General features: G+C 52.0%; 1 protein-coding gene across 12 annotated transcripts in view; it reads right to left on the reverse strand.

Moving 5' to 3' along the window:
- Nucleotides 1-3,288: 3,288 nt before the first annotated feature.
- COL27A1 (collagen type XXVII alpha 1 chain) overlaps nucleotides 3,289-13,139 on the reverse strand; it is a 135,765-nt gene continuing 125,914 nt past the window's right edge. For 8 of the 12 annotated variants that reach the window (XM_035723525.1, XM_035723523.1, XM_035723522.1 and 5 more), the window contains 5 exons: nucleotides 10,537-10,602; nucleotides 9,937-10,105; nucleotides 8,904-9,013; nucleotides 6,576-6,794; nucleotides 3,289-5,259 (listed from right to left, as the gene is read on the reverse strand). In XM_035723525.1, the coding sequence (XP_035579418.1) occupies nucleotides 5,113-5,259; nucleotides 6,576-6,794; nucleotides 8,904-9,013; nucleotides 9,937-10,105; nucleotides 10,537-10,602 (711 nt within the window). In that variant the 3' untranslated portion in view covers nucleotides 3,289-5,112. Of the gene's footprint in view, nucleotides 5,260-6,575; nucleotides 6,795-8,903; nucleotides 9,014-9,936; nucleotides 10,106-10,536; nucleotides 10,603-13,139 lie in introns of those variants that run through there. The other 4 variants (XM_035723519.1, XM_035723517.1, XM_035723528.1 and 1 more) reach the window with 3 other exon arrangements.

A 13,139-nucleotide genomic window follows, 5' to 3' on the forward strand; every position in this document is an offset into this window, starting at 1 on the left:
TGCTCCCTTTACTTCCCAGCCTTGGCAGGTGCTACTTCCTCTCCTCCCGGTGTCCTTCCTCACCTGGCAGACCGTCATTCATCCTCTAACACTGATAGCCTTGGGATGGTTAATTTCATGTGTCAAGTTAACTGGGCCATGGGGTACCCAGATGTTTGGTCAAACATGCTGGGCGTGGCCGTGCGGGTGTTTTTAGATGAGACTAACACTTGAATGGATAACTGGGGTAAAAGAGATTGCCTCCTGCCTGCCAAGTGTGGGTGGGCCTTGTCTAATCTGTCCAAGGCCTGAATAGCATTGAAAGTCTGAGTAAGAGAGAATTCCTCCCGCCTGACTGGTGGAGATGGGCATCAGTCTTTTCCTGCCTTTAGGCATGAACTGAAACATTGGTTCTTCCTGGCTCCCCAGCCTGCCAGGCTTTATACTGGAATGATACCATCCGCTCTCCTGGGTCTTGAATGGGCCAACTCCCTCTGCAAATCTTGGGACTTGCCAGCAATCACAATCATGTGATCCAATTCCTTATAGTACATCTCTTTACACACACACACACACACACACACACACACACACACACACACACACCCATCCTACTGGTTCTGTTTCTTTGGAGACCCTGGTTAATACAAGGTGTCCCCCCGACTACCCTCCTGTGTTGAGACCGCATCAGCCACGCTCTCCTTTTTGCCGCCCGCACCCCCAGCCCACCCAGTCTGGCCTCCTGCTCCCGGCTTTCCTAACCCCTAACCACACAAGGTCCAACTCCTCCAGCGGCCTCTGCCAGACTCAGAGCCCCTCAGACACCCTTGTCAGACCTGTCCCTGGAACTCCGGTGCCCACGTGAGGCTTGGCACAGGGAAGGGGCTGCTAAGGCATGCTCGTCAAGGAAACGTTCCAATGAGCCTTGTTGAACAAGTTGAGTGCCTCCAACATGCTGTATTCCCCGACAACAGCAGAGGACAGATCCATCCCCTGCCCTCACAGAGCTTCCTGCGGGGACAGAGACGTCTGAGTGACCGGACCTTCCCCTCTGGAAGCGGGATCCAACAGCGGGGCAAACTCTCTGGGGGTGACAGTACATGGTGGACCTCAGGAAATGATTCAGTTGAAGCAGGCCATTCTGTCTCGGTTTCATTTCTGATTCATTTTCAAAGAAATAAAAAGAACATTCTTATCTCATTCCCAAGGTTCCCCCCACCCCAGTTTTGGAAACCGTTTTCCAGATTTAGGGAATAGCAGAGGATCCCAATTCTTGGGACTTGAGCATGCACTAGAATCTCCAGGGAGGCTTAATAAAACGTCGATTGCTGGGCCCCAACCTGGGAGTTTGTGATTCAGTAGGTTTAGGTTGGGGCTGAAAATGTGCATTTGTACCCACTTCCCAGGGGCTGCTGGCTCTGCTAATCCCAGGGGGCTACAGTGAGACCCACCTGTCAGCAGTCTTGGGTTTGAATAGAGGCTTCGCCCTGGCCTCGGCAGGTGAGCTCAGGCATTTCCCTGGGCTTTAGTTACCTTCTACGTAAAATGACAGGGTGTATCTGGGCCGTGGGAATCGCCAAGCCCTTCCAGACCACGAATTCTGGGCTCTGCGGACGCGACTCTCCAAGTCCACCTGGTGCTCGCTGCCTGGGGCAGATACCAGGGTGCGGAGGGGAGGGGGGAACCCGGCTGCATGCGCACTGGTGGCCTGGAAAACCTGGAAACTTATAGCAAAGTTTTAAAACTAAAGAAAATTCCAGCTATGAATTCAACTGCTTATGATTTGTTCTTTCTCCTAGGGGAGAAGGGCAGAAAAGCTCTGGTTTATGCAAGGTCCCAGGGAGGGAGGACCAAGCTCAGAAAGGACTAACTCCAAACCAAGGGCCAGGAGATACACATGCCAGGTCCCGCAGGTATAAATATGTCCTAACCTGTCTCAGGTATCGCATGGGGGCATACCTATGTTAAAATATTGCTATTATGTATCTGAAAGGCACATTTCTCTGGATGGTCCCGTATATGTATTTGCTAAATCTGGCTAACGATCTCTCAGATTCTCACTCCCTCCCAGGCAGGTGCTGTCCTGGCCTCTCTCAAGAATCTCAGAGGTAAGAAATGCTCATATTGAAGCACTGTCCACAAGCTCCTCCAAATGGAAACAAGCCAAATGTCCATCAGTGGATGAATGGATAATCAAAATGTGGTACATCCATATAGACATTATCGAGTCATAAAATGGAATGAAGTACTGTATCGGTACATACCGAAAGGATGAACCTTGAAATCACGCTACCCGAAAGAAGGTCATATATTGTGAGCTTTCTTGGTTGGGGGGGGTGGCGCTGGGAACAGACGTTAAATTGACTAAACTTTCCCATCTGCAAAACAGGATTCTGTTGATCTGATATAGGATTCTTTTTGATGTGAAATATCCACAGCAGGCGAAGTTGGAAAGCAGGTTAGTGCTTTTTCAGTGGCTTGGGCAGAGGGGAATGGGGAGTGACTGCTTCACAGGTATGGAGTTTCCTTTTGGGGTGCTATGTTCTGGAACTAGATGGTTGCACAGGTTGTACATGGTGAATATACTAAATGTCATGAATGGTTAAGTCTTTTATGTTACTACGCTAAAAAAAAAAAAAAAAAGGGAATCGCTCATGTTAACCTCAATATACCTCCTCCCTGTGTGTCATGGGTTGCATTGTGTCCCGCCAAAAAGATATGCCGAAGTCCTAAGCTTATTACCTGTGAATGTGGCCTTACATGGAAATAGGGTCTTTGCAGACATAATTAAGTCAAGATGGGCTCATTAGGGTAGGTCTTCGTCCGATAGGGACTGGTGTCCTTACAAAAAGATGGGAACATGGAGCCGCATGGGGAGAAAGAAGGTCATGTGATTCCACAGGCAGAGCGACTACGGTGCTCCAGCTAGAAGCTGAGGAACGCCTGGGGCCACCAGAAGCTGACCGAGGTAAGGACTCTCTCCGAGAAGCATCAGAGGGATGGTGGAGCTGCCACCACTTGGATTTCAGACTTCCAGCCTCCAGAACTGGGAGAGAATGCATTTCTGCTGTTTTAAGCCTCCAGGTTTGTGGTACTGTTACCAGCAACCCTAAGAAACGGATACGCCATGGGACCTGGACCCCCTCACTTTTAGCACTCACTCCCCTCCCCCTGCTCTGGTGCTGTATCTCCCCCTACCCACCTCCTTCGGGGGAAGTAGCATCCTCTGAGCATCTTTTCTCCCCAGCCAGGCCAGAAACCTCCCTCCGGGCTTTTCAAAAACACACAGCCACAGATGCGTCATTCCATTGCCTCAGTTTTAAATATTTATTTAAAATCCAGAAGGGAAAAGGAGAAACAGAACCCACTGGGGTTTTAACACACTGACATGTGGACAGACATAAACGAGGACAGCAGAAAATCCCAGGAACGAGACAGAGGCCAGGTGGAGACTGGCGGGGGGGTGGGGGGGGTTAGCGAGGGCTGAGATGAGGCCCGAGCTGCTACAACACACTTCCGTGGGGAGCATCTTTGCTGGGGCGGGAGGGCGAGGAGTACAGGAAGTGTCTGGTGGGGGTAGGTGGGCCGGACTGAGGTATTAAATAATAAAAATCAAATCCAATTCCCAAAGAGACACAACTTTAGGAAAAAAAAAAAAAAAAGACACAAAATAGACGTTCACATAAAATTTCCCCTTCTAGAAAAATAATTCCATACTTAAAATAACCTCAAAATCCAACCTGGGCGCTGACTGGTTCTCTGACAGAGGACAACTCAGATGACACTGAATCTCCCCATCACACTGAACCCCGAGACCCCCATAATTCTTCTTTCTCCTCAGCCCACATTTACACTTGGAGCTAATGACGCCAGGTTTCTAGAGAATTTAATGACAATGGAAAAGCAAGAGTGATGGCCACATCTTGGAAGGGACAAGCTCCTGGAAGGGAGGATCTTAGGGAATGGTATGGGGCCTCATAAGATGGCTCCAAACTGATATTCCACCTCCAAGGCCAGCACTGACCCAACACCGGTCTTACAACTGGTTTCTTCAAGGTCAAGGCTTCTCCCACGACTCTCCAGTCTAGATCTCACCTTCCAAGATAAGCCTAATTTCCCTCCAGGGCCATCACAGGCCAAGGCCAAAACCCTTCATGCTCAGGCCTCCTCGGGCCTTAAGAGGACAAATATTTCAAAGTCCATAAATTAAAAGGTAAATCTTTCTGCTTCTGTTTCTGGCAGGTTTTTTTTTTTTTTTTGGCTTTGCATTTTTTTTTTCCTTTTTCCTTCCCCTCCCCCCACTTAGTCGATTACCTGATGAGCACAAGGGTGATACTAGGAACATTTTTAGATTCCCCCAACTTTGTCATTTGGAGGAGAGAGCAAAATGTGGATGATACCCCACATCAAAATGGTTCTTCAAAGTCTGTGGCAAAAATGGTAGCACCTTCAGAATCTTAAATAGGCTTTTTTTTTTTTTCCTTAAAAAAATCACATACACTACGAGACAGTTGCGAGCACCAGCGATTTCACAGTGGGAGGTAGCTAGCACGGGCACCCCAGCCCCGAGGGTCGCGCCACCCCCTCCCGGCCTCCACCGCTTCCCACCCTCTGGCTGGTTCTTCTCTCACCTCTTTCCCAGGTGAAGAAATAGTAATGCACCTTCTTTGTGTTTGTTTAAATAAAATATATATACTTAACTTTCTTTCCTTTTCTCCTTTTTCATGTCTCCTCTCTAATATTGCACATCAAAGCTCCCTGGCAGGGACCAGCTGGCGAGATGCCCCCTCCCCTCAAGCTGGCTGGAACGTGGGGCTCTTTGGGCAGGAAGCTGGGAGGACAGGGGGTGGCCGCGGGGCTGGGAGACAGACCACGGGGCTCAGGCAGCTTGCAGGCCCAGCTCGCTCTGGCTGGCTCTTTGGTTGGTCTTTGGGGCTGGGATCAGTTGATCCCAAGGATACCCAGTTCCCTGCCACCCCTCCCCCCGCCCCGGCCACTTCTACCGGGCAGACAACAGCTGGGGCCTACCCAAGGATCCTTGGGCAGGTGAGCTGCCCCTCCTGGGCCCACCTGCCCCTAGGTCCCCTCCTCTTCCCTCCCCCTCGAGGCCTAGAGGAGCCAGGAGGTCAGAGGTCAGAGGAAGCACGCAGGTCCAACTTCGAGGCGGTACTGCTTCCCTGATGAGGCAGGAGGGAGGTTGTCCACGCTGATGATGGGCAGCTGCTGGGGGTCCTGGGTCCGGAAGGTGAAAAGCGTCTGATGCCAGCGCCCATCCTGGACCTGAGAGAAGGAAAGGGGTACACACGAAACCATCACAACCCTCATCATCGACGTGTGCATCTTCCCATCATCTTTCTCGCCGTTTGAAAGGGACACATGGCATTTCACTGAAGCAAAGACCTGTTCTGGTCCACTTCGACTGCTGCTACCATGTCTCTCGTGGTGAGGAATGCCGTAACCAACGTCACTGTACCTAAACTTCTGTGCACACTCTTCTCCGCTTCTTGTTTCCCTAGAACAAATTCTAGAAGCAGCTGGATGGAAGGATACATACGTTTCTGAGGCTTTGCACATACGCTGGATATACGGGCATACCTCATTTTATTGCACCACATTTCCAGACCTTCCCAGATGTTGTGTTTTTGATAAAGTGAAAGTTAGTGGCAACCCTGCATCGAGCAAGTCTGTCAGTGCCATTGTTCCAACAGCATTTGCTCACTTTGCGTCTCTGCATCACATTTTGATAATTCTCACAACATTTCAAACTTTTTCAGCATTTTTACATTTGTTTTGGTGGCCTGTGATCTGTGATTATGTGGCATATTTTTTAATTAAGATATGGACATTGTTTTTTTAGGCATGATGCTATTACACTCTTAATAGACTACAGTATAATGTAAATATAACTCCTACATGTACTGGGAAACCAAAAAAATTAATTAGGCTTATTTTATTGCAATATTCACGTTATTGCACGGGTCTGCAACCAAACCCACAATATCTCTGAGGTATCCCTATATTTATACAGCTGCTGTCCCGAAAGCCTCTACCAATTTTTTCCCAAATAGCTTTGTGCAAGAGTGTTGGTTTCCCCATATCCTCACTAACACTGTGTATTACTAGTTTTGTTCAAACTTGCGAAGCTAGTTTTTTGGATAACTTTCTGACTCCCTCTCCACCAACAACCCACCCAATCTTAGGTATTTAAAAATAACCAAAAATGTTAACAGAAGAAATCAGCCTGGCCAGGACGGGGGTAGAGAGAATAGAAATACATTCTTTAACAAGCAGCCTCGCAAGTAAGTACAGCGTCTATCAGCCTGTGGAATTTTTATGGCTGGATTTTTCTCTCAGCAGTTTCCCAGAAAGGATAGGGAATAAAAAGGATTTTATGAAACTGTTATAATAAAATTACTACGCAAAGATAAAAATGATATGTATTTACTAATCTTATACTAATACCATATATGATACTAATATACTAATGTAATATACCAGTATGTATTACACTAACTCTTATATACTATTTTATAATAAAAACACATCTTTTCAACTTGTCCATGCATGAGAGGCCTGTGAGGGGCCCCAAGGGTTACCTTGCAGCCATCCATTGATACTTCTGGCCGGAATTGACCCCCTGCTTCAAAGATCTGCCCATTCCAGGCCCGGAAGCGCACAGCCCGCTTGGCCGGGCTCTGCCCAGTGCCCTCCTGCCACACGGTCATGTTAAGGCAGTGAATGGTGATGTGCTGTGTCACCTCAGAGCTTAGCAAGTGCAGAAAATTCATCTGGACCCGGCTGACAGCAAACTCGACCTGTGGCAGAGACGCAGCAGTGAGGTAGGGTCAGGCCAGCTGCCCAAGGCTCTCAGAAACCCTCCCCTCTCTCTGGAGGGCACAGGGAGAAGCTCTTTCCTGGTAAGCAATTCCCAGCTTTGCTCCCAGACGTGTGACGACTAGAGACACAGGGAAATTGAGGTCTGTGTGAACCGGTCCACAATCAAGGAGTAACGAGGAAGGGAAAGCACCAAGGCCAGCCTGAGTGCAGAGCCGGATCTACGAGGGTCCTAAGTCACCTGATCCACCCCCTCCCTCCCCCCACTGCACGGGCGCATGGGAGTGGGGGTTGTCTCTGGAGCTGAGTTGGGAACCCAAAGCCCAGAGAGAAAGAGGAACTAGTGCAAGATCAAGAGGTTCTTCAAGTGTAGAAGAAATGAGAAGTGACCTCCCCAATCCTTTCTAAGTTCCAAGATGCCAGAAATGGCAGTGACCTCAAACAAGGATGGGATTTATGGCTTCAGTGGGTGCCCTGAAAGCCCAGACGGTTGGTTTTTCTTTGTGTAATGCAAGTGCCTGATTGACGCTTTGATTGCCTAGACATCCACTTCAAAAAGCTTGCGATCTCGAATAAATGAAAAGCCCGGCTAGTTGCCTCCGTGCTGAGCCTCCTTTGTTTTAGACTTCGAGATTGCCAAAAGCTGGCCATTTAGACCACTTTTTTTTTTCCTCTTCCCGTCCTTTAAATTCCCGCTCTTATGTTTTAAATTCACCAGTTAAGAGTGAGCCCCGGAAGCCCTAAGCCCCCCACCCTGGACGCCAACAAAAGCAGAACCCTAGGCTCGTGCACTCTCTCTCTCCCCCAGCAAGCTGGCTGGGTGGCCCCCAGTGTGCTGTGTAATTTCCAAGTCCTGTAAGTAACAAACCTTTATTTTTTCAAAGTTTCTTGATCGTGAAGGGCATCTTGCAATCATGGTAAGACCCACAAGGGCTGGTCCAGCCACCATGTTGGTAATTTATAGGCTGAGACCAGTAAAAATGGTGGCCATTGTTCCTGATGGGTATGGTCACCCATGCACGTGCCCACTCAGGCCTCCCCCCTCTGCCAGGTGGGTGTGGCTCAGAGTCAGAGTCAGAGAGGGAAAGGGCCTGGCTGGGGGGGGGGGTCACTGGTGAGGTTACTGTGTTTCCTGTTGAATCCCAGTGCTGACACAGTGTCTGGCACATGGTAGGGACCCAGCAAGACTTGCTGACCAGCTGGCCCACACAGAAATTCTCAAAACCTGGGTCTGACCCAGTCAGCCTAAGGCACCTCCTGGAGCCTCCCCAGGAGGGCGGATGGGATGGGATGGGTCTCTGGGTCCCCGCCTCCCCTACAGGCAGGTGGGCTCCTCTCCCTGGAGCCTGAACCCTCCCGTATGGAGGACTTGCTGCCCCTGCAGACCCACAATCCACCAAGGGGTACCCTGGGTGGGGGAGCGGTGGCACCCCACTGCTGCCGCCCGCCCTGGCTTGCCGTTGAGCTGCCCTGAGCTACCTCAAGCACTCAGCCCAGAGACAGGCACTTGGAAAGCAGACATCAAACATTAGCTAAACCCTGCATACACACCTCGGGCACCGTGACTTAGCTTGTACTGATGGTTCCTGGTTGTCCAAGCCCGGCCAGCTTGGCCAACTATGCTGGTTTTTTTGTTGTTTTGTTTTTAAGATTTTATTTATTTATTTGACAGAGAGAGACACAGTGAGAGAGGGAACACAAGCGGGGGAGTTGGAGAGGGAGAAGCAGGCTTCCTGCAGAGCAGGGAGCCCGATACAGGGCTCGACCCCAGGACTCTGGGATCGTGACCTGAGCCGAAGGCAGACACCTAACGACTGAGCCACCCAGGCGCCCCAACTATGCTGTTTTAGATATTGGCCGAAAGTTCTACTTGAAATAAAAAACATTAATAGCATACATCTTGAAAGGGTGTAGAAACCACGAATTTAGAACAATTCATCCCCCGATTCACAGATGAGGAAACGGAGGGTCACAAAGAAGCCACGCAGCAGGACAGTCAAGGCTCAGACCAAAACTTGGGTGGGCGGTGGCCCAGGGCCCAGTGGGTGTAGAGGGGGCCAGTCGGCGGTGGATGGGGGGCGGACAGGTACCTTGGAGGCTGTGATGGGCTTGAGACACGTTTGTCCACCATGGGTGAAGTTGCAGGAAACTTCGATGGTGTCGGACGAGCAGCCAAGGTTTGGATCCACCCAGTAGGTACCTGCAGGCGGTGTGGAGGGGGGATGGTACAGGTATGTGAGGGGGAGGGAGCCCAGGGCCCGGTTCTGCAGGTGGACCCCAAACCTTGGGACCCACTGAGCCCCAGCTGGGCCTGAAGTCGGGAAAGGATTCCAGGAGCCACTGAGATGGAAGGACAGGCTCTGGGCAGAGCTCAGAGCGGGCAGAGCCCCTGGGGGGCCCACGCAGCTGAGCACTTGCCCACGCTGCTACTATGACGGCTCCATTTTACAGAGGGAGCAGCTGAGGCCTGAGAGAGGCTGAATCACCAGCCCAAGGCATTTAGGGCTCATCTAGTTAAAGAGGTTCTCCCCCAAGGCTAGTGATCCTCCTAGGGGCTTGCCTAGGGGAGGGGGGTAAATCAGGCCTCCACCCCACCCACTGGACACCTGTGCTGGCATGTGGTTTCCCCACTGGGCTTCCAAGGGATCCAAAGGCCCCACAGCTGAAAGAGTGGGACAACCAGCCACTGGTCCACCTTCTTGTCAGTGTAGAGAAGAGGTGTGGACAGAAAGGGGTGAAATCCTGGCTCTCAGGGCATCCATGACAGCCCCCTCCCCCAGCCCCCTGTCCCCTCCTGGCCCTTGGGGGCTTGTCCTGCCAAAGCTCTTATCTCCTTGCACTGAAATGATTGTCCCCAGCTTGTAGATCTGTGGGCTCTGAAAGGGTAAAACCACTCACCTACCCCCCCAGGAGGCACAAGGTTGGCCATATGGTGTGGCTCAGTGACTGCTGAGTGGATAAGGGACTGCCTCATGTGCCTGCCTCCCCAAGGACAGAAACTTGGCCCCAATGAGGCAAGACTTGAATGGTCCCTCTCCTCAGTCCCTCCTGGAACTCCCCTGCCCCACCTGCTCCACCCCCGGGGCAGGAAGCCATCTCTTCAGACCCCACAAGCCCTCATACCATCCACCATCTTCTGCTCACAATCCATGAGGTCGCGGCAGACCCGGGCGGGGTTCTCTTTGGTGCCCAGGGGCGTCTTAATGCTCTGGATGAGGTTGCTGAGGTAGTGTAAGGTTTTAAAGATCTCCCCTCCCTGGTCCAGCACCAGCCGGTCTGGATGGTTGTAACCCTGTCGTGAAGAGAGTGGGTAGCCACCGGCCCCTGAGGTCTTGGCCTAGCCCGAGTTCCTAGGGCCATGATGGGGCTCCTTCCACTTGACAGATAAGGAAACTGGGGGCCAGGAACCGGGTGGGGGCTGCGAGGGTACAGGACACTCCGCAGTGGCCCCAAATCCCTCCAGAAGGGGTCAGTGGAGGCCTTTCCACTGACCACCCCCAGGCTGGAAGGAAGACAATGGGCTCTTCCAGGCTGCCCTTTCCCTGGACTGTGAACCCTGAGAGCCGACTTAGTATCAACTTTGCCCAGGCCCCGGCACAGGAAACCGATGAGCTACAGAACTCTCGGGGCAGGCCACGTAGAGGGCACCGACTGGCGTGTGCGAGCCGTCCCTTCCATCTCCCCCCAGGAAGGGATCCCATGTGGGCAGCGGTCTCGGGGTACCTCTGCTTTCAGTGCTCCATTTGTGTCCATCCACATCTGGAAAGCTGCTCCCAGGTCATCTTGCTGCTGTGCAAAGAGAAGACAGGGTGTGTATCCTACCCCCCACCCCCAGGATCACCGGACTCACCAAGAGAGAGCCCCAAGGTCTGAGGAGGAGCTCGCCCACCCGCCTTCCTGGGCCAAGTCACCCGCCTTCTGTGTAACTCTCTGTCCTTCCCCCACTTACAAGGAGAGTCAGACCTGACCCATCCACTCCCTTTCACCAGGCACTTCCACAGCTCTTCATCACCCACAGCATTAAGTCTGAACTCCTCCACGTGGTTACAAGACCTGGCCTGAGTGTTGTGGCCTCTGGCCCAGCCTCTCTTCTGTCGCCCACAAATGCTTGATGCACCAGACACACTATTGTCCTGCTAAGTTGCTAAGCAGCATGCTCTGTCTGGCCACAGGGCCTTTGCACATGCCGCTCCCATCGCCTGGAACATTCTTCTTTCCCCCCAATGCTCCATCTGCCTATCTACTACTCCGGTGGCTCTCAATCGGGGGCAATGTTGCCCTGTAGGGGACATCTGGTTATATCTAGAGACTTGGCTGTCACAACTGGAGGATGGGGTGCTCCTGACATCTAGTGGGCAGAGGCCAGGGATGCTGCTAAACATCCTACAATCACTCACAGCAAAGAACCACCTGGTCCCCAAGTGTCCATAAGTGCTGCAGTTGAGAAACCCTGCCCTATACTCATCCTACAAATGTCAGCTTCCATGGGAACTCTCTCCTGGCGCTCTCGTTCCCAGGCTGGGTGCAGCCCCTTTCTCTGTGTAACCGTCTATCTCATACTTGCACCTCCAGCCCTACCACGGGGCTTGCCAGAAGCGGTCTTGCTGTGAAAACAGTGACAGAGACACTCTGACGTTGAGTAAAGCCCAAGAGGTCCAGAGCCCAGACACCAGAGGTATTTCTCAAGTTCAAATCTCAGCCTTGCTACTTGCTAACTGCAGGATCTGGGCAGGTTGCTTACCGTCTCTCTGCATCAGTATCCTCAGAATGGGCATGACAGTAACACTCTCAGAACCGTGAGAGGAGTAAGTGAGCTAATCCAGGCGGAGCACGCCTAACAGTGTCCACCTAGCACAAACACTATGTCCGCTACCGTGCAAAAAATTCAAAATCCTCGAATTTTCCTTTTTTTGAGAGGAAAAGGGTTTTTTTTCTGGGTCTCTTCACTTTGCCCTAGCTGTCTGGCTTCCTTAGTGATGAGAAGGGCTAGGGAAGGTGTGGAGGGGAGGCCAGGGCTCACAGTTCATTTTCTTGGACGATGCCTGGGGGCCGGACAGTGAGAAGCTGAGATTAGGAGAGCAGAGAATCCGAGTGGCTTGTGGCCCAAGGGCTCCTGCTTGGTTCCCCTCAGCCACCGCAGGGGCAGCGGGGGAACGCTGTCAGGGCCCGACTGTAAGCCTCACCCAGTACAGTGGTAACACAGGGAGGGAGCCCGGGGTGGGGGGGGAGGGGGGCTTGGGAGGGGCCATACTTTCAGGGAGGTACCCACCAGGGAGGAAGACAGCCTCCCTCCTCCCATCTGACCCTCTTTGGACTCAGAATCTGAGAAGAAGAGATCCTCTGGGATACCGTGATTTATAATAGAGATTTGGTCTTTGACCCTCTTCCTGGCACCAAGCTCCTAAAACCCCATAAAAGTCTTGTCATGTTAATGAGGTGACTCTTGGAAAGCCTCTAGGTAACCAAAGGATAGGGGCCAGATTGCCCAGGGAAGCAACCTTGTGATAGGTGGCTTGGAACCTTCAGTCCCGACCCCTCACCTCCGGGAGGAAGGGAGCAGGGACAGAGGTTGAATCAATCACCAGAGGCCAGTGATTTCATCCATCATGCTTATGTAATGAGGCCTCCATGAAAACCCAAAAGGGTGGTATTCGGAGAGCTTCCCAGCTGGTGACCACGTGGAGGTTTGAGGAGAGTGGCCACCTGGAGAGGGCTCGGGAGCTGTGAGCCCCTGCCTCACGCCTTGCCCTGTGCCTGTCTTCCATCTGGCTGTTCCTGAGTTGTTGTTGTTGTTGTTTATTTATAATAATAATAATAATAATAATAATAAACCGGAAAGCTAGTAAGTGAAATATTTCTCTGATCTAAGAGGCGCTCTAGCACATTCACTGATGCCTGTGAGGGGCGTGGGAACCTCAGTCGGTCGGAAGCACAGGTGACAAGCTGGCATCTGGGGTGGGCAGGATGGGGAAGGAGTCCTGTAGGATCATGAATGCTTTGTCCTGGTGCACGGTGTCAGAACTGAGTCGAACTGTAGGACACCCAGCTGGTGTCCCACAAGTGTCCCTCGGTATGGGGAACACCCCGTCCCCAAGCTTGAACTGACACCAGCACCTATTCAGACCTGCGGCAATCAGCCGGTCTGTACCGAGGGTGCTGACGGGACCAGGAGCTCAGCCACCGGAGCGGCTTCCTGGGTTCACAGTCAGGGGCGCATTCTGCCTAAAACCGGGAATCCCCACCCTCTTTCTGCTGCTGTAGAGCCCAGGGTCTGGGATGGAAGGGCAAAAGCTCATGGGCATCCCTGGGCCTAGCTTAGGGCTCTA

Source organism: Zalophus californianus, chromosome 13 (genome assembly GCF_009762305.2).
Source record: "Zalophus californianus isolate mZalCal1 chromosome 13, mZalCal1.pri.v2, whole genome shotgun sequence".
NCBI classification, from domain to species: Eukaryota; Metazoa; Chordata; class Mammalia; order Carnivora; family Otariidae; genus Zalophus; species Zalophus californianus.